General features: G+C 46.2%; 1 protein-coding gene across 1 annotated transcript; it reads right to left on the bottom strand.

Annotated features, from left to right (window-relative positions):
* Positions 1-1,207: 1,207 nt before the first annotated feature.
* Positions 1,208-17,516, bottom strand: MAP3K14 (mitogen-activated protein kinase kinase kinase 14). The gene is made up of 15 exons (XM_086626662.1): positions 17,255-17,516; positions 16,613-16,682; positions 14,582-14,792; positions 13,851-14,459; positions 12,647-12,784; positions 10,387-10,516; positions 9,546-9,677; positions 9,008-9,112; positions 8,127-8,290; positions 7,615-7,765; positions 6,629-6,979; positions 5,370-5,476; positions 3,843-3,987; positions 3,177-3,277; positions 1,208-2,292 (listed from the first exon to the last, which is right to left on the bottom strand). Exons 1-15 carry the CDS (start codon positions 17,505-17,507, stop codon positions 2,128-2,130), a joined length of 2,832 nt encoding a protein of 943 aa, XP_086482788.1. The 5' UTR covers positions 17,508-17,516; the 3' UTR covers positions 1,208-2,127.
* Between the last annotated feature and the right edge of the window lie 273 nt (positions 17,517-17,789).

The raw sequence follows: 17,789 nt of genomic DNA, 5'->3' as shown, positions 1-17,789 counted from the left end.
GCCGCAGCCCTGGGGAAGGGAACAGACCATGCTTTCGTACTGACGCATCGCCGACAGCGATGTGTCACAGACACATCACCAACAGACTCTTCTTAGAAACAACCAACAGGTTTTTCTCCTCCCCCCCCCCTCAGAGGAAGCCCAGGAAGGGTGCCAGGCGTGGGGAGAGTGGTTGGTGCACTGAAGATGTGCTCGCGAGCTCCCAGGAAGGTATTTTGATCCCTCCCGCTCCAGAGCCTACAATTCTTAGTTTATGGCATCTGAAAAACCAAAATTGAGCCAACCTACCCATTCCCCCCACTCCTTCCTGGAAGAGATGTGCGTAATATGTTAATTGTTTACTAAAAAGGCTCTTAATGTGGCAGTTATAATTAGGTGTCTATTTTGGACAACATATTAAGTGCTTCAGAACAAAAAGTGCTATTAAAAACTACACCCATAGCGGTGACAGGTTTAATTTTTCTTCAAGAGTTCCACTTTTTTATTGCATCGCAACTCGAGTTTTCTGATCAGGGATGTCACTGCCTAGTGTACCAAAACCGGCCGATGTTCTGGGAGACCAAAGGCAGAGACTACCAGTTGCTTAAGGAGCACTGGTCCTCAAAAAGGGAAGCCCAGAGTACAACTTTTCCCAGGTATTTTCCAAGCGAACTTCACTTGAGAGAACTGCAAACGTTCCTGCTTCATTGTGTCTCCCAGAACCAGCACGGATCCAGTAGGGCTTACCCTGCTTTTTGGGAGCTGATTATTCAGTCTGGATGCAGAAAGCCTCTGCTCAGAGGCCGCTGTAGTCACAGCACTCTGGAAGAGCCACAGCACACCCCGGAGTGACCGTGATTCCGTGATTTCCACGGACTGTGAGCAGCCCTGAACAGGCACGCTCATAGCTTATGCCTCCCTCTGCTTTTGTTCGGGGTTGCAGAAGGGCTGTCAACACCTGCCCGTCTGCATTTGACCCATGCAGTTTCAGTACATTCCACACAACTCACAAATCTGTTAAAAAAAAAAAAAAAGTTTAAAGCTTAAGGCATTTTTGGGCCCAGCTGCCCGTCCCACTCCTCTAGCACATCCCGACGGAAGCGGAGCAGCACGAAGCCTCGTGCCGGTCTGTAACGTCAGCGCAGACGGGCCGAGCAGAACTGGGGCACTGATCTCCAGCACAGGGGCCGAGCGGCCGCCGGAGCGAGCGCTGGGAGTGACATTTGGTTGTTTTTTTTTATAAACAACGTGGCAAAACTCAGACCTGTCTGAGCTGACCGAGCCACCGTCCCTTCCCCCTCCAGGGGAAGCTGCCTGGATGGGACTGTTCATGTGACGTCCCAAGACAGCAGTGGAAACAGGATGGAGGAATGAAAGCCCTCCAACCTGCCCACCAAGGAATACCATACCCTGCCCTCCTGCCCCACCTGCCAGACAACGCTGGCAGCAACACCAGAGAGAAAGTGCCAGCTCCTGAGTCGGGGAGGAGACCTGCAGACGAGAGCTGCAAGCAAAGCTCTTTCTGGGAACAAAGTTCTTTTCTGATTCAAGAAGGAAGCGTCTGCGGGGAAGGGTGGGAGGTGAAACCAAGAACCCAGCCAGTTACTGCTGTCGACTTTCCCCATGCAAAAGGCTTGAGGTAGAGATGATGCTACCCAAAGCCTACAGAAACGTTAAGTTTTTCCTCCAGCTAGAAGGAAGTCAGCCAGCTCCCCTCGGTACAAACAACCACAGCTGCACTGAAGATACCCAACCTCCTCCTTTGGGCAAGCCCAGCAACTGCCGGCCTCACCTCGGAGGCCGAGCAACAGGAGTTCTCACCCAATCCCCCTACTCTCCTGAAAAGCACAATCGCATTCCTCTGAAACGCAGGAATTTCCACCCACCATTCTCAAACTCAACCTAACACTCACACCCAAAACGAGTAACTCCCACTGTTCTGGGGAACATCTAAGCTCAGGACATGTCTTGGAACTGGATCAGAACAGACAACAGAAGTGAGGCCCGAGAGCAGTGAGCTGCTGAGTCGCTATCCTACTTCAGCACAAAACACCAGCAACTGCACTTGGTGCTCCGTGGCAGGGGTGGTTGGAAGCTTTTGCAATTCCTTCTTTCAACAAGGTAAAAACCTCCACAACAGGAATGGCTTCAGGGCCTGTTCTCCAGTTGACCGTGTTTGACTCGCCATGTCCAGCTGACGCTGCAGTCAGGGGCAAGGGTGCACTGCAGCTCAATTCCGGAGTCGGGCACCTCCATGTCGTAGTGAACTGGTTGGCCTTCTTTAGTAACCAGACTGAAAGCAGGGACTGGTATCTGTAAGCAGAACAAACAGATCCGAGTGGCACTTCGAGCCTCTTTGAGAACATAAAATCCCTCTATCAAACCCAGCAAATAGCTTCCCAACCCAAGAAAAGCTCCAGGAGAGAGGCTCGTGCTTGGCACAAGCATCGTAACCTTCTCTTGAAAGAAAGTGTCTCAGAAACTGGACTAGGCAGCATTCACCCCACTGCCCAATTGCCCCACCTGAGTTTCTGACCATTGCTGGTGGTTCCTGAGCTGCCTATGTTTGGGCATCACAAATTCCTCCGCAGGCTACTGATATTTTGCCTTGTGATGTCCAAGAGAACCAAGTACACCAAAGAGAACCAATACCACTAAAACACTTTCTGGACTTCTGCAACCTCTTTGTTTAGAGATGATCACAACATTTTACACTCAGATGAGTCACAGTCCCACAAACACTCAGAAGTTTCTTTCAGGGACCGCCAAAGAGGCCCACAGTGAGGTTCGCTGGAGTCTGCCAGCACCTTCTCCAACCTAACAAGTTAGAAACATCACAGCCAAACCACCTGTTTCCCTTAGCTGACATTACTGCTCTTGATAAAAAAGTCATATAGTCATTCTTCTTTAAGGAGAGAGTTATAGTCAAGGAGAAGGATTTTTAAGCTGCAGCACAGGTACTCTCTAAGATGGAGATCCCTGTGGTCCCTATGACAATCAGCAACAGCTTATGATTCAGAAAACATCACCTGGTATCACACTCATAACAGCAGCACCGCCGTTACGTCACTAAATGTGTCATAAAGATCCTCGAATGGGCTTCTGGGTCACTGGTTTTACGGCATTATGAGGCTGTGCTATGGAAAAAATCGCTGCCAGACAAAACGCTCTACTTCACTCCCAGCTTTGTGTCTCACCTGGCTGCTTATCCCAGTGGCAATGTCTCCCACCTTTGTCCTGTGGAAATCCCTGATGTGTAAGTTTTCTCCGCTTAGCAACTGGATCTGGATTTTCACTCCTGAAACGCGCAAGAGAAGTCAATAACTTCTGCTGTAGGCACCGTGACCTCACAGCCCCACACAGAAGAATCGACTAGCAAGGCACACGCATCCAAAGAACTCGGTTTTGTCCTTAAGTGTTTCATTTATGTAGGTCTTTTGCTGAGCATGGAGGCTTGAGAAGACAACAGTGACTCACAGCAGAGCTGGATTTAGCAAGAAAACAGTTGAAGAGATGTGTTGATTTGCACGACATGCCCTCAGAATCACTTTGGAGACGTTGACGGTTATAAAGCACGTATTCTCGCACGTGGCAGTTGCACGAGGCAAGGCAGGCAAAGCTGAACCAGACTCTGCGTTCAGGAACTTCTCCAGCTTTTACTGGACTATGCAGACTTGAGTGCCTTCCACCATCTACAGCCAGGGCAGACTTGGCCTCATGACAACCCATGTGCTTTTAGGAGGGTCTGTGCTGGCACAGCAACTGAAGGATAAGAAGAGCTCAAAGACTCCATATCCCAACGCCCTCTAGATACTGAGAAAGTTATACCTAAGTTTACCCAAACTTTAGAAATCCAGACTCACCATTGAAATAGCTGGGAGTGTCCGTGTGCCGACTGCGGTTCAGCAGGTTGTTCCAACTGAAGCTCTGTCCATCTGCCTGGCTGTTCCACGAATGAATCCCAGAGCTCATAGTGTCCCTCAAGCTATGAGAAGCCTTCATGGAGTTCTGCAGAAGTAAGCACAAGTTTGTCAAAGGCTCCTAAAGAACATCAGCTTGCACGAGATAAACACGAAAACAACCCCAGGAAGAGCAAAGGAGAAATCCAGAGATCTAAGGCTGGGCCTTGCGTTATTCAACATTTCCCTGCCACCTGGAAAAGGGGATGAACAGCAACACAGCAGTCTGCAGACATAGCAAGATATTCCTAATAGTGAAATCAATAATCGGCTGAAGAGTTGGATGGGAAAGAAGGGCTTTATCGTACTGAGTGACAGGAGAATGAAGCATCAGATAAAATTCTGATGGCAGTAAGTGACAAGTAACACACAGGAAAAACAGTGAACTGTGCATAACTACGGACCCTACACTGCTGCGCAGCTCGGAAACGTCTCTACTATCTTAGAGTCATAGGAGTGATGTCACTCTGACAACATCAGCATAGCAGTAAGCACCAGGCAAAAGTCAAATTAAATGTTAGGGGTTGGGTATTAGGGTTAAAAGAAAAAAAAGGCAGTCTCATCCCATGCTGCACACCATGCTGTGTCAACGGCTCAACTACTGTACAGAACTCTGCTCAATTCTCCTCAAAAAGCATTAGAAGGCTGAGAAGAGGAACAGAAATAGGAAACAAGGATGATCACAGACAGAAGTGACTCCTGCAGAAGGCAGGCTGCACCATTTCGGACTCTGTGTCCCTGAAAACAATGACTGAAGGGCTCATGCGCTTCCCTGGTTCAACAAGGCTTATTCAGTGTTCCTCACTGGTATTCCCTACCTTATGGACACCAGAGATAGTCCAAGTTACTTAAATACTCAGTTTAATTAATTGTGTTTACTCTATGTAAGTCATTAGTATGAATGGGTTAACAGGAGTTCATGGAGAACAGATCTATAGGCTGGGAATGAATATCCCAGCTTAGGGTCTGCATTCTTCTGCCCTGTTCTTCTGGTCTTTCCCCAGACATCCCTTTAGTGGCCATTGCCAGGAAGACCCCGGGCTGCACAGCTGTTTCATCTGGCTTAGTACAGCTCCTACGCTCACCACCGCTTCTTCAGCTCCTTTCTTCTGCATAGAGAGGGTCAAGGCTGCTGAGCCTTTCCATATCCACACCCTTGATGCTTCCGCTGAGTACACAGCACAGGAGAGCAACTGGAGGGAAGGGATCCACACTGGACAGTAAACTAAAGAACAGCTACAATCCTAAACACCCCACCGTCCAAGAACGAAGATTTCTTCCCAAGGCGCCCTCCAGCAAACTGCGTGTCAAAAAGCAGTAACAAACGTGAGAAACTCCACATGTCCGTTGGTCACAGCTTCCAGTTCCGCAGAGGTGGTTGCCTGCCACCTCCACCCCACAACGACACGGCCAGCATCCACTGATGCTCACCTTCTCGCTGGCGTCCGACACAAACGGGCTGTCGATGCTGAGACAGGAAAGCATTTGTTCTTGCTCTTCCAGTGAGTAAGGCTGCGAAAGGCTGTTCAAAAACAGTTCTGCAAGCAAAAGGAAAGAGAAGGAAGATGTTTCCAGTGTTTCCCTTCATGCCTCCCTGCTCCAATCACAGTTACTGCAAGGAATACCCAAAGCTTCTTCAGCATTATCTAACGAACATTGATATTAGCGTCCGCAAACACGACACACAATTCCTCCGCTAAGTAGAGGTGATGGCCACCACTGTGAAAACAGGGAAACTGAGCCAGAAAGGACAGATGAGTTGTGCAACGACATGCAAAATGCCAGAGACAGGCCTAGCACCCAGAATTTCCCAGTTCTTGCCTATTATGTCACTTAGCAGCTTTCACTCTAGATTTCCCATGTTATGCCCAGGGAAAGGTCAAACTTACACGCTCAACTCACACTGGTCACAACACCCAGACCCTACAAGGCTGCTGAAGATCCAAAGCCATTGGAGAAGAAAGCTGATCTTCAGCAACCCCTGAAATGCCATTCCTCAGTTTTGTCACAACAGTTACATTTCAACATACTTTTTCCCTTGAAGTTTTGAATTGAAGGTTTCAGTTCATTTACAAAGATGAGAAAATATGGGATAAAAAACATGAAAGGTTGAGTTATACTGGGGCAATGGAACTGGACTATTGCTTCACTGGTTTTTTCACTGAACTTACTGCTGGTTTTCAAAGTCTGGATTGCTGCTGGTAATCGAATTAGTTGGCTGGTGGTTATAGGTTTTCTGATGCCCAGAACAAAACAGTTTCAGACTGATTTTAACTATACTGCTTCATTCGACATCTCCCATCCAAGAGCTTTATCCCTTTATTAAAAGGATTATGTTTGAAACCCTAACATTTCAGGGGAAGTTGGAACTGCAGATACTGTTTACGTGGTGCACATAAGCACAAGTCTGAAACTGGCTGGGTTTTGAGGGGTTCCTGCACCTCCCACAGAAGTTCCCAGAAGGAAATCCTGACCACTACCTTTGTGGCATATTTAATTGATTAAAAACTACTAGTTTTGGGAATTTCAAGGAAGGCTGAGCAATTCGTGTAACGAGAGAGGAACTGTGACCAAAACGACATCCAAGCTCAGAACCCAGAAATAACTGTCAAGAGGCCAAAATAGAGCAGCTGTATTTTCATCACACTCTCCAGCAAAAAGCTGAATTCCCTACATAGCCCATCGCTTACCTATTTCCAGCTGCTGAAGCTCTTGCTCGGAAATGGTGGTTGCTCTCTCCACATGGCTGCAGCTCTTCAGGGGGAGAGGAGTCGAGGAGAGAGGTGGAGGATCCCAGGTCTCGGATAACTCCTTGCACGCGTTCCAAGGGGTTCCCTCGATCTCCTCCGTTTGCTCCAGGGATGGTGGTGGTAGGACTGGGCTCGCACAAGAAACTTTGACTGCCAATTTTGGGTCAGAACCAGTCTCAGAAACTGGGCTTGCTGTGGGGGACAGGGATGTCTGCTGATTGTTTTCTTTGTTCAAAGATAAATGTCTAGGCTCTCTGTATTCACCTTTCCAGGGGCTTGTCACACCTCCCACTACAAAAAAAAAAAAGCATATAAACATTATCAAACAAAGACAAAAAGGAGGCAAAAGTTTTCCTCCACAATAAGAATTTCTGAACTGTATCTTGCTGTAAAATGCCCAGCTTCTTCAAAAGACAAAATCAGATCACCCCTACAAATTCTTGCTGTAGAACAGAACCTTTCAGCAGGATTAAGTTGAAATCAATGATGGATAATCTGAGAGGCAAGACTGGATCACAAGTACGGGTGACAGGTCAGGATGCAACACGCCTTCGCTGCAGGCTGCAGCTTTGCTGAGCAGCAGGGTGTAGCTCAGAAGATGCAGTTGGTGCCTCAGCTGAAGGTGAGCCCAGCCACAGCACGCACCGTAACGAACCCACAGAGAGCACAACGCCGTCTGCTTCGAGGCGAGGAGGAAGGACGAGCATGTGACAGCACACAGGAAATTTTAATTTATTTGGGTGAGAAACACCCAGCCGCAGGCAAAAACTATCAACCCCAAAATACACCTTGATGCTGAAGCCCGTGCAAACGATGCACTGAGCAGCACAAGGTACTGGTATTTCCCACAGGACCGCGCTGACGTAACGAGCGACCGGCCGCTTTACCCGTGCGGATAAGGAGCTTTAGGTACAGGACATTTCTACCTTCTTCAAGTGCGACACTGGTCTTAGTTTTCAGTTCAGATGCAGATGCTCTCTGAAAAGGCTCTTTCTCCAGACCCATTTTAATAACCTCAGCAGTGAGAGGGTTGCAGGAAGGTGGAATTTCCCTCAGAGGAGGCGGCTCCTTAGCTATCTGTGCAACAAACAGGAAGCGAAAGAGGTTCGACCAGAGAGCCTTCATTTGATTTCAGAAAGGTTCTTCCCACCCCGAGAGCGTTTCCAACTGAAATTACACCATTAAACGAGAGACCTGAGCAGTGACTTTATTACAGCTGAATGGCTCAAAAGTCACACCCAAGTCAGGAGCAGGACTGGAAAGAAACAGCCCCAGTACGTGTAACACGCGGCAGGAAGCTTCCAAAGCAAGGTTGGCATCATCTTAGATGCCCAGCTGGCTCTCAGCCAGCCTTCCTGAGATGACTGCTCTCTAGCTAGGTATAATGAGAGCTTACCGGCTTACATACCTTCTACTGGAGACACGTTGAGTCACTTACCTTCAGACAGAGCGGGTGGTTGTAATACTGGGTCCAAGGGTGGCACCCATTAAGCATGTGCAGCATCATACAGCAGCTGCTCCAGACATCCACTTTGGAGTCACAACGCTTTCCCATGACCACCTCCGGAGCCATATGAGTCTCCGTGCCAGGCACATAGTTCCCTAAAACCATTCAAATGAAAACTCACTGCATGTAAACTAGAGAATTGTTCCAATGCAACTGCTGGGAAGCCCATGGCAGCCCCCTTGTCTTTTCAGTTAAAGTGAGAAACAAGTCACCTTAACCCAAAAAGCAGCATTGTGGGCTCTTATAAGCTGTTCAAAGGCTACATCTCCGTATCAGTCCTACCCCTTATACACAGAACAAGTATTAAATTCCCCTTCCAAGTGAATCTGGGAGGCAAAACATGATGCTTCATTGGCGAGCTCAGCTTTAGAAAACATATCCTTCTTTTTCAACAGCTGCATTAAGAAGCACTGTCAAGTTTAAACGCCCAAAATTCAGTGAGGAATTTTGCTTTGGCAGAGGTCAGGATTCTTCCCCAGCTGTTTAGTGAGGTTACATGACAAGTCAGAGTTAGATTTTTAAGTTTCGATGTGGTTTCTTGCAGGGACAAAACACTGAATGTAGTAAGCTGACGTAATCGTACAAAAAAACACAACAGCCTTCTAGACTGGGAGATAAGGACCACCTTCCAACCTTAACTTCATTTTAGCTGTCAGTGGGACACATCACAGTGACAGCAATAAACACAACACTACGAGCAACATCAAGTCTGGAAAATACAGTTGCTTGCAAATTAGCTGTATGTAAATGTTCAAAAAGAAAGAATGAGTCAGTAAAGGCAGTTCTTTTGAATCGCGGCAGAAGATCCTTACCTGTGACCAAGCACTTTCCCAGGCCATCCGGATGAAGGTGAGCAGAGTGACCAAAGTCGCACAGAAGAGCCCTGCTTCCATCATCAGACAAAAGCACATTTTCCGCTGGCAATGAGAAGTTTTTAATGAGTCAGTCTCCTTTGTATTATGGTCACCAAGATGGAAAAAAAAGTCAAAACCCCACAGAACATTTTTTCTGAGCGCAAACCAATGTCTTTTACTCCTATGGAGTGTCACTGGCTTAAGCAAGTACACAACTATAGCTATCTCTGCTTCTAAGCTACCAATTATCTGGCCTGGAGATTCCCCTACCCCAGTGGTGGGGCAGCCTGGGCAAACAGCCTGTCAGACCCACCGGATGACAGCAAGAGGTGACAGATATGATATGCCCAGCTGTTTACAACCAAGTTAAGTTCTAATCTCAAACGTAGAGCTGAAAATCTAGTAAATAACCCTTTGCCACTCAGTAATTTAACCTCCAAGCAGTTGTCTCCTGTAAGAAAAAGGGGAGAAGAAGGTACCTTAAGTACTGTCCTACCTTTTACATCTCCATGGAGAATGTTTTGAGCATGAAGATACTCCAAGCCCTCTAATGCCTGGCCCAAATAACTGAGGGCTCTGTCCTCTGGCAGGCAGCCGCTCTGTTTAATTAGCTGACCTAGTGAGCCACCTAGAAAGGAATCCAGAGAGTCCATGTTAGCTTATCTTTAAATTCTTCCCAGCATCATCATCATTCCTCATCATTTCTGATGAAGAAATGAGAACTGCCAGGTCTGACAGCCCGTATCTTCCACACACGGGTCTGTTCCTTTTGTTTATTCCTAGAGTTCTTACTGCCCACAGAAACCGGCCTCTTGCACGAAGCCTTTTGCTTAGTGCCAGTTTAACTGCGTTGCTTTGCAACAAAAGCAGCTACTCTGTGATCAGATCAGACACTTCTAGGTGCTACTGAGCACCAGCCAGTTCTTCACAGGCTGTTTTCCATGGTCCTGTCTGGAAAAAGGAGCATCAGGCACCAGAAGCATCTAGGTTTGCTTATACAGTATCCCCCGTTCCCGTACAATGTGCTTTATACGGTGCCATGCAAATAAACAGGAAAGCACAACCCAGCACCAGCTATGTGTTTTAATCTGCAGAGACAAACACCTTGAACTGGAGCGAGGCAGGACTGGAAATGATTCCCCCCAAGAAAGACCACTGCTACACACCAGCAGGGGTTACACACACCTATCCCACCCACTCAGGAATTAACGCTAGGAACACTCTGGATAAACCAAAGAATTAACAGATTTAAAATTGGGGCAGGAGGAAGAGGAGATCAATGTCCACTGCATTTAGCAGCTACAATGGTCCTTCCATTGTGGTTGTTCCTTTCTCACCCTCCATCAGCTTCATGAAGATGGTCACCCAAGGTCCCTCCTTCACAGCTCCGTACAAGGGGACGACTTTAGGACTTGTTATTGCAGCACATGTCGTCAACTCCTCTGCACGGAAGTGTTCAACTTGCACCTAGAGAAACAAAGAGGCAGCACTCAACAAATTTTGTGATGAATCCTGACAGAATCGTCCCTCCCTGATGCTTGGGTCAGTGTCCCGCACTGTGCAACAGCAGAGGCACAAGGACAACCTTTGTGAACAGGAATCAGCAGGTACAGCAAGAAGTGGGAACACTCCGAACGATTCCGGACAAGGACGATGAGAGTCTCTAAATCCTCAGTGTCTGAGTAAAGTTAAGATTTGTCAAAAAAGATGTCAGGCTGCAATGCCTCTGGCTTATGGCTGAGTACTGGTAATCTTCAGGAGGAAGGCAATTTCTGCCTCAGTTAAAAAGATAATACTGACAACTTAAGCATTCTGCTTTCGTGAGAGAAGGAAAAAAATAATCTATGCAGTAGATGGTGCAGTACTTGGCAAGAATAAAACATTCCCAAAAGAGAAGGGAATATGAAATATGGCCAGAAGCAGTGACTGACACTATCACCTTTTTAGGTGACACTCAGCCTGCACAGAAAAATGGTTAAAGAAAAACTCCATTCACTAAGTTGGGCCAAACAAAATAAAACAAGAATTTGCTAGAGACCAGAAGGAAGAGATGAGTCATTAAGATTCTGGTGGGAAAAGGATGCATCTCATGTTTCTCCACTGTCAGCAATCCAGCTATAGCTAGTTTTCTTTAATCTCAAGAATTTGGAGAGCAGGTGCTTACACCACCAAGTATGGTGAAAGAAGGTCGGGTAGTTCCCGTGTAACACAGGCAGACAGCAGTAATTCCAGATAGTTACTGATGCAAAATGAAATACATCCTAGTTATGTGTTCAACTTGCATGTTAGAACTCGCAGGTTTAAGAGTTTGCTCTGAGAAGATAAATTTCTGACCTACAGAAATATCCTTTGAAACTCTCCAGTAATTGGGAAAAAAAAAATTGACATTTTGACTTCTCCTACTCTCATGTCTGTCTTTTCAGCACTACCACTCCTCCTTCCTGAAAATATACTTGACTAAAACCAGCTGTTTCTCCTAAGAGTGTGTATTTGCAAAATGGATAATAAATTTAAGTAATTACCTACTGTCAGAAAACAAGCTGGTCATGTTGCCACAAAATTCTGCATTGAAAATGTGAGGATGCAGAATAGGAAACAATTTTCTACACCCTTTAAATATGTTTGCTTCTATACAGCTGACAAATGAAATGGTTAAAAAACTGGACGAGCTGGCTTAGCCTTGCCACTTACATCCTTCCACAGGCAATCCATCAAGTTGAGACCAACGTAAACAAGAAAAAGTCAACATTTTAAATTGAAACACGCAAGTTCCAATTCTTTTTGTGTATAATACTTCTGCACTCGAGACAAACGCTTCCCACACACTTGCTGAAGTTTTCTATTAGAGTAATGTGAGAAACATCAGTTCACGGAGGTGATGAAACTGTTCAAGTGTTAAGTTCAAACAAAACAGTTCACATTCTCATCATCCACTTGCATTATCACTCTGCCTTCACCTCGGAGGCTCCCCACAAATCCATACCCTGATTCAAGTTATATTCCACACACTTCATACATTGTACGACAATGCCACATCTTGGTGTACAATAGATTATTATGCCAAGTTCTGCAGAAAACACACAACCTTTGCTGCATCTGTGACAAAATAACCTCATTACAACATGCCAGTGTTGCATATGACACTCCCTGAAGAGATGAAAGCTCTCTCTGTGCTAAGTGCCTGCCAACTGCCTTACTTTTTTTCCTACTTCATTCCTTTTTCAACAGAGAAACACCTGCCATGTCACCGTTCACACTCGCTGTGTTTTAAGATGAGAACAGTTAGATAAGCAGACAACTCACACGGCCCTTTCTCCCCCGCAGTCACTAGGAACACACTTAAAATCTTCCCGAAATCTCGACTCTCTTGGCCTATCTCAGCACAAACCCCAAGATCCAACTTCTTTCTGGCTGCTGAGCATCTGCTGCTTCTCTCCATGCCATCATCTTGAAGTCTTCCCTTGGACCTAACCACAGCAGCATTTCATGGTGACTGTACAACAAGGTACCTACAGTCCACGGTAGCCGGAAGGGGAAAACTTTTTCTCTCTATGCCTTCTTGCGTCAGGAAATCCCCACTTTCTCACACATAATTACCTTTTTGGCAGCACACTGAAATCCTGTCTGTTTGTCCTCTATTTTGTACACTTCTCCAAAAGAGCCGATGCCCAAAGAACCGTGACACTTGGTCCAATGCACCTCTTCTCGGTACTCATAATCCACTGGCTTTAGTTTCTGGAAGTGAAAATCAGACAACAAGATGAAGCTAAGGAAAGAAACACTTAACTGTTGAGCTCCACAGACAGAGAGCAACATTTTCAGGAAAAGCACAATGATAGATATCACTGCACCTCTCAAAATCCCTGTTCAAAATCACTTCTGTCCCAGGCTTGAGATGAAGCTATACGGGAGGACCCTCCTGATTTGTGTGGGCTCTGTTTGATCTAAGCGAGCACACCGCATCGTTGTAAAGAAAGGCCTCCAGTATTTGGATAGCTTTGGAGCTCCAAACCATTCCCTCCACAGGCAGGACATAACTACAGAGCTAAATCCCACAAACAAAAGAAGATTCACGCGAGCAGATGTAGACACCTAGGTGTGAGCTAAACCCTTTCTATGGTCAGTAGATTGAGACTGTGCCTTAGGTCTCAGTGTAAGTATATCCAGGCAGATAAGTGACATCCGGAACTCCAGTGACAACACTGACAGGGTCACACTGATTCCGGAGAAGAGGCCTCTAAGAGGAATTTAAGGTGGCAACAGAGAACTGAATTCAGAAGAAATGAATCATGCCTCTAAGATTTACACGCATTTGCCTGTGCCCAAGCCCTGCACTTGGCAAGGGATCCCGGGCGAGTTGCTGGCTTCCTCCCAGAGGCAGCAGACATGCTCTCTGCACCTTCCCGATTTACGTGTCCCTGGTTTCTGTCTGTGTCACAGTCTGGGTCATCTACAGCCAAAAAAATATTGCAGCCCGTTCACCTGAACGGCCTGGGTTCTTTTACAGCTAAGCAGAGAAGACATGGTTGAAGATTAGCAAAGCACAGAAACACTTCTCATGGACAAGCACGCGTGTTTTGTGAATGAGCGAGCAATGAGAGCCGCCGATCTAAGGCAGGGCTCCATATCTTTGAAAACACAAATCCACATCTTTAACCGATGGTCTTCAACCATATCAAGAACCATTCAGAACACGCAGCCTCCTTACGGAAGCTAACACATGGATGCAGATTATCCCTCTTCTGAAGCCAAGGAGAAATTCTGCCTTCCACAACACCAGGGTGTAGGGTCAGGAGATCACCTCGTTAAGTAGCACGCCTTCATTTTCATCTGCTTCATGAAATTGTTCCTTCGGGTCCAGGGCACCTCCTCTCCACGTCTTGGCTAGGCTGGCTAAATTCTGCGGTTCGCCAAGACTCACGCTTCCCTTCAAGGCATCTACCAAGTATTCTTCCACGGAAATCTTGTCCGAACTGGTTTTCATCGACTGGTTGACGCATTTGGGGAAACCATATTCTAAGCTTAGGCCAGACAAGCGATGCTCACTGTCTGGATAGCCGACATCACCACGGAAGTACGTGTCCAGAGGATTACGTTTCAGGGCATGGAGAGGACTGTCCAGATGTGGGAAATGAGGGGGTATTATGTTGTAGGGAAAAGGATGGAGAGTTTCGGGCTGCGGAACACTGTCCCTCTGATGGTGTCGTTTCCAAACATGATTAAGGCACTGAATTGGGCTTATCAGCTTGTGCAGTTCTGTTTTGTATTGGCTCCTCGGGGAATGAAGTTTGCCCGTGGACAGAAGTTTCTCAGGTTTCTCAAAGGGAAGCGGATCATAGACCAAGTCCTTGCTAAGTTCTGAAACCCAAAAATTGTTTCTGTAAAGAGTATTTTGGTGTGATTCATCTTCCTAGAAAAGAAAACAAAACAGCTGAGCAGGAACCTCAATATAGCCACCCAAAATTCAAGCAGGAATTGTCAGGAGTTTGCAGGGGTCTTAACAGTACAAAAGGAAGGTTTAGGGATTCTCACCTGGACAGGAATCGGGGTGCAGCTCTCTTGTTCAGGAGTTCTGGGACCGCGCCTGCCAGCAGCCACTGTTTGTATTTTCAGCTTGGATCTTTTCTTGTGACGTTTCTTTTTCGTCTTACCACGATGCCTCCCTCTCCAACAGGTAGGTGCCATCTTCCCCTCCGTTGCATGGGCCACATTGTTAGGGATTTGATCGAGACTGTCTGACCGGCTAGTGGAAACCAAAACGCATGAAGTCTCTTAGATGTGACGGTGAAAGCACACCTCCAGTTAACAACGACCCACAGAACAAGAATGAGAACGAGCAATTCAGCCTTCTGAGATGTAAAGACTAAAGAACTACAACACAGCTTCTTGCCTTCTAATATGCAGCGTTTGGAACTTCAATATCAAGGCACAGCAGTACATCTGGCATCGTAAGAAAGAAATACGCAGGAAGGGGGGAAGCAAAGGATTAAGTCTCCCAGTATTTGCAAATTCTGCAAGGAACAGCAAGACTGGATGGCAAAGTTGAAGGAAAAGCACTGAAATGTCTCCAGGTGGCTTTGAGACAGTTTGTGTCCATGGTTTACAGTGAACACGGAGATTATATGTAAATGCAACCTGTTTTTAAAAACTGTTAGAATTAATAAAAGTGCTCGTAAACAGGCTTTGCACCAAAGAAAAGGGATGACTAAGTGCACTCCAGTAAAATAGCTTCAAAAAGCCAAAACATTCTGGCATGCAAAGCTCACTACTACCATATGATTTCTAGGAAGGCATAGACACACAAACCAGCACTGGCCAGCACACCAGCTGGGGGTCTGCACAAACAGAGCCAACTCAGCAGGAACATTTGCCAGCAGTTATTCAATACCAATCACAGTAGTTCGATTTTTTTTTTAATCAAGTCGTAAGAGAAAACAGGATATTTGATCTTCAAATGAAGAAATCATAACTGTTCTGTTGATTCAGAACGATTACGATATATCCATCTGCCTTTACGGAACAGGGATGCAGTTCACAGCCAGCATTGTCTCTCCATCTTTTCCTGCTGCTTCAGTGCACCGGGTGCTAAAGGATCCAGTGAGTAGAGTTTAGGTGATGGTGTTACCACATTGCCTGGAACCTGAACGTAAAGCCCCTAAAAAATGCATTTCCTCAGCTGGTTCATGGAACAACGTCATGAAGTCAGGGGGCAATGTCAAACCATACACCTCCCAAGGCCAGATGCAGGGTCTGAAAGTCGCCCGGAAACAGGCAGTACCTAATTCTGTATCCCAGCCCCTCACTTTAGAGAGTGCTGGAGCTGCCTGATGAAGCTCCAGCACTTAATAAAGCTCCAGTATGTCCCCAGTAAGGCCCATATTATTCATGAAGAAAACGTGGCTCCCTGCTACACGACTTCAGAAAAGCAAGTCCCAGGCCTCCATTTTTCTATCACAACCGTCACTCTCCCTTCACCACTTTTGGCTCCTCTTCACAACTCGACTTCTGTTGCTGATGCTGTCACTGAGCAAAGGTTCTCCTCTCACCCCCTTTCATTTATCCTCCCCACAAACAAAGCAGTTCCTTTTTCTCGGGACTACTAGCAGCAGCCCAAGTTTCCCACAACTTTTCAAAGACGGTGCAAGAAGGTTTCAAAAGCATCAGGACGGTTCAGTTAAGAAAGACTGAAAACTTTCCCTTGGATCCTTCTACTTCAACCTCAAGAACCTCAAAAATTCACTCAGCCATTTCAAAACAAATTTGACCACACAGAAAGAGAGGCAGAAGTCTACACGGGCCAGTAAATCAGCAGGCATTGACAATAAGACAATGCAAGGTGTTTCAAGTGGTTTGTGCTTAAATTTATATTTTCTCTTAACACAAAAAGTTTTTGAGGAAGATGTTTGGGGAAAGACACGCTCTTCCCAAGCCTCAGACAGAAAAGCTAGTCCAAGCAGGAGTGCTTTTGGAAAAAATCCTGTAAGCACACAGAGGCAGGGTGATTTGGAACAAGTCAGCACACACAACAGCGAAGGTGGGTATTCATGTTAAGAGATCTCTCACCTGTAACGCTTACTATGAGCAATAAAGGATCTCTCTGACAAAGTGGGGCTGAACTCCTGACTGTTTTCACCTGTGTGAAAGAAAATAGGATCATCACATGTCTTCAATATCAGGCAAAGTCTCTCCTGGCAAACAAGTGGACTAAGAAAAAACTCTACCAACTTGCTAAATTAAACAGTGATCCAGACAATTCACCACACTGTTGTGCCACATCACCCACACTACGTTCTTCCTCCCCCAGCACTAGAGAGCTTCCTAGCACTGTGATCTCCCGATCCCCCAGCTCTTTCCCACTTGACAGCTTTATTTTGGTTTTCTTCTCTTTTCCTCTCTTTTAAATCACCTTTCAGAAGTCAGCCAAGGACAGATGACCCAGCAGGACACAGATTTATAGGCAAAGCAGCTAGGTGCAACGGCCACATGCTGTTCTGCTATTTATGCTTTATTCAGTGGATGCTGCCACATTATTAGGAGATTTCATGAGCTTCCTAAATAGAGACTGGGATGTGTCACCAACTCCACCCCACTTGGGATTACAAATAGATTTCGGCTCAGCTCTCCAGGAGCGCAAAGTGAGTGAAATCTCATACTGCATTACACATTCCTTTTTCTCAATGAAGAGCAGACTGCCCTGCTACTTACATTCTGCTTGGGCAATAATAGAAATTGATGCACAGCCTCCTTCTGTTTCTTCTTTTGCTGTTCCTTTGGTGATTACATCATTCAGGATTTTCCACTGATTGTGAAAGATGACCTTCTTTGAATCTTCAACTTTGCAAACACTGCTCTGCTTTTCACTCACTGTCTCGTTCAGTCCCTTCGTAGCTGTGAGCTCCTTCTTGTGCTTGACGGTTGGATCAGGAGCTCCTTGGCATGTAATTCCCATCACTGCCATTTCACAGGTTCAGAGAGTCCCTGAGTAAGAACAAAAAACCAAAGCAAAACACTTGTCAAATGCTTCATAGGCAGAAGTAGCTTCAAGTTCATGAGAAACAGGAGCCTGCTGAGGTATCAGATTACTAAATAATTTAAACCAAATCAAGGTCCTGCCCAACCTCTGAGCATGGAGCTGAAAAAGAAGCCAAGACTGCCAGCTCTTCATCCCTCATTTGTACCACTGAAGATCTGAATAGCCAATGTTATTCTCAGTACTAAAAACATGAGACTGCACAGGTTT

Source organism: Tauraco erythrolophus, chromosome 25 (genome assembly GCF_009769465.1).
Source record: "Tauraco erythrolophus isolate bTauEry1 chromosome 25, bTauEry1.pri, whole genome shotgun sequence".
Lineage (NCBI taxonomy): Eukaryota > Metazoa > Chordata > Aves > Musophagiformes > Musophagidae > Tauraco > Tauraco erythrolophus.
This window is presented reverse-complemented; position numbering and strand designations above follow the sequence as displayed.

What these genes read in the sequence shown, in the direction of transcription:
- MAP3K14 (XM_086626662.1), bottom strand. Translation starts at nt 17,507, where the DNA reads ATGGCAGTGATGGGAATTACATGCCAAGGAGCTCCTGATCCAACCGTC. An exon ending in CAGTGTCGCACTTGAAGAAG is followed by an intron (nt 6,980 to 7,614) that starts GTAGAAATGTCC and finishes TTTTTTTTGTAG; the next exon opens with TGGGAGGTGTGACAAGCCCC. An exon ending in CACTCCCAGCTATTTCAATG is followed by an intron (nt 3,278 to 3,842) that starts GTGAGTCTGGAT and finishes TGCGCGTTTCAG; the next exon opens with GAGTGAAAATCCAGATCCAG.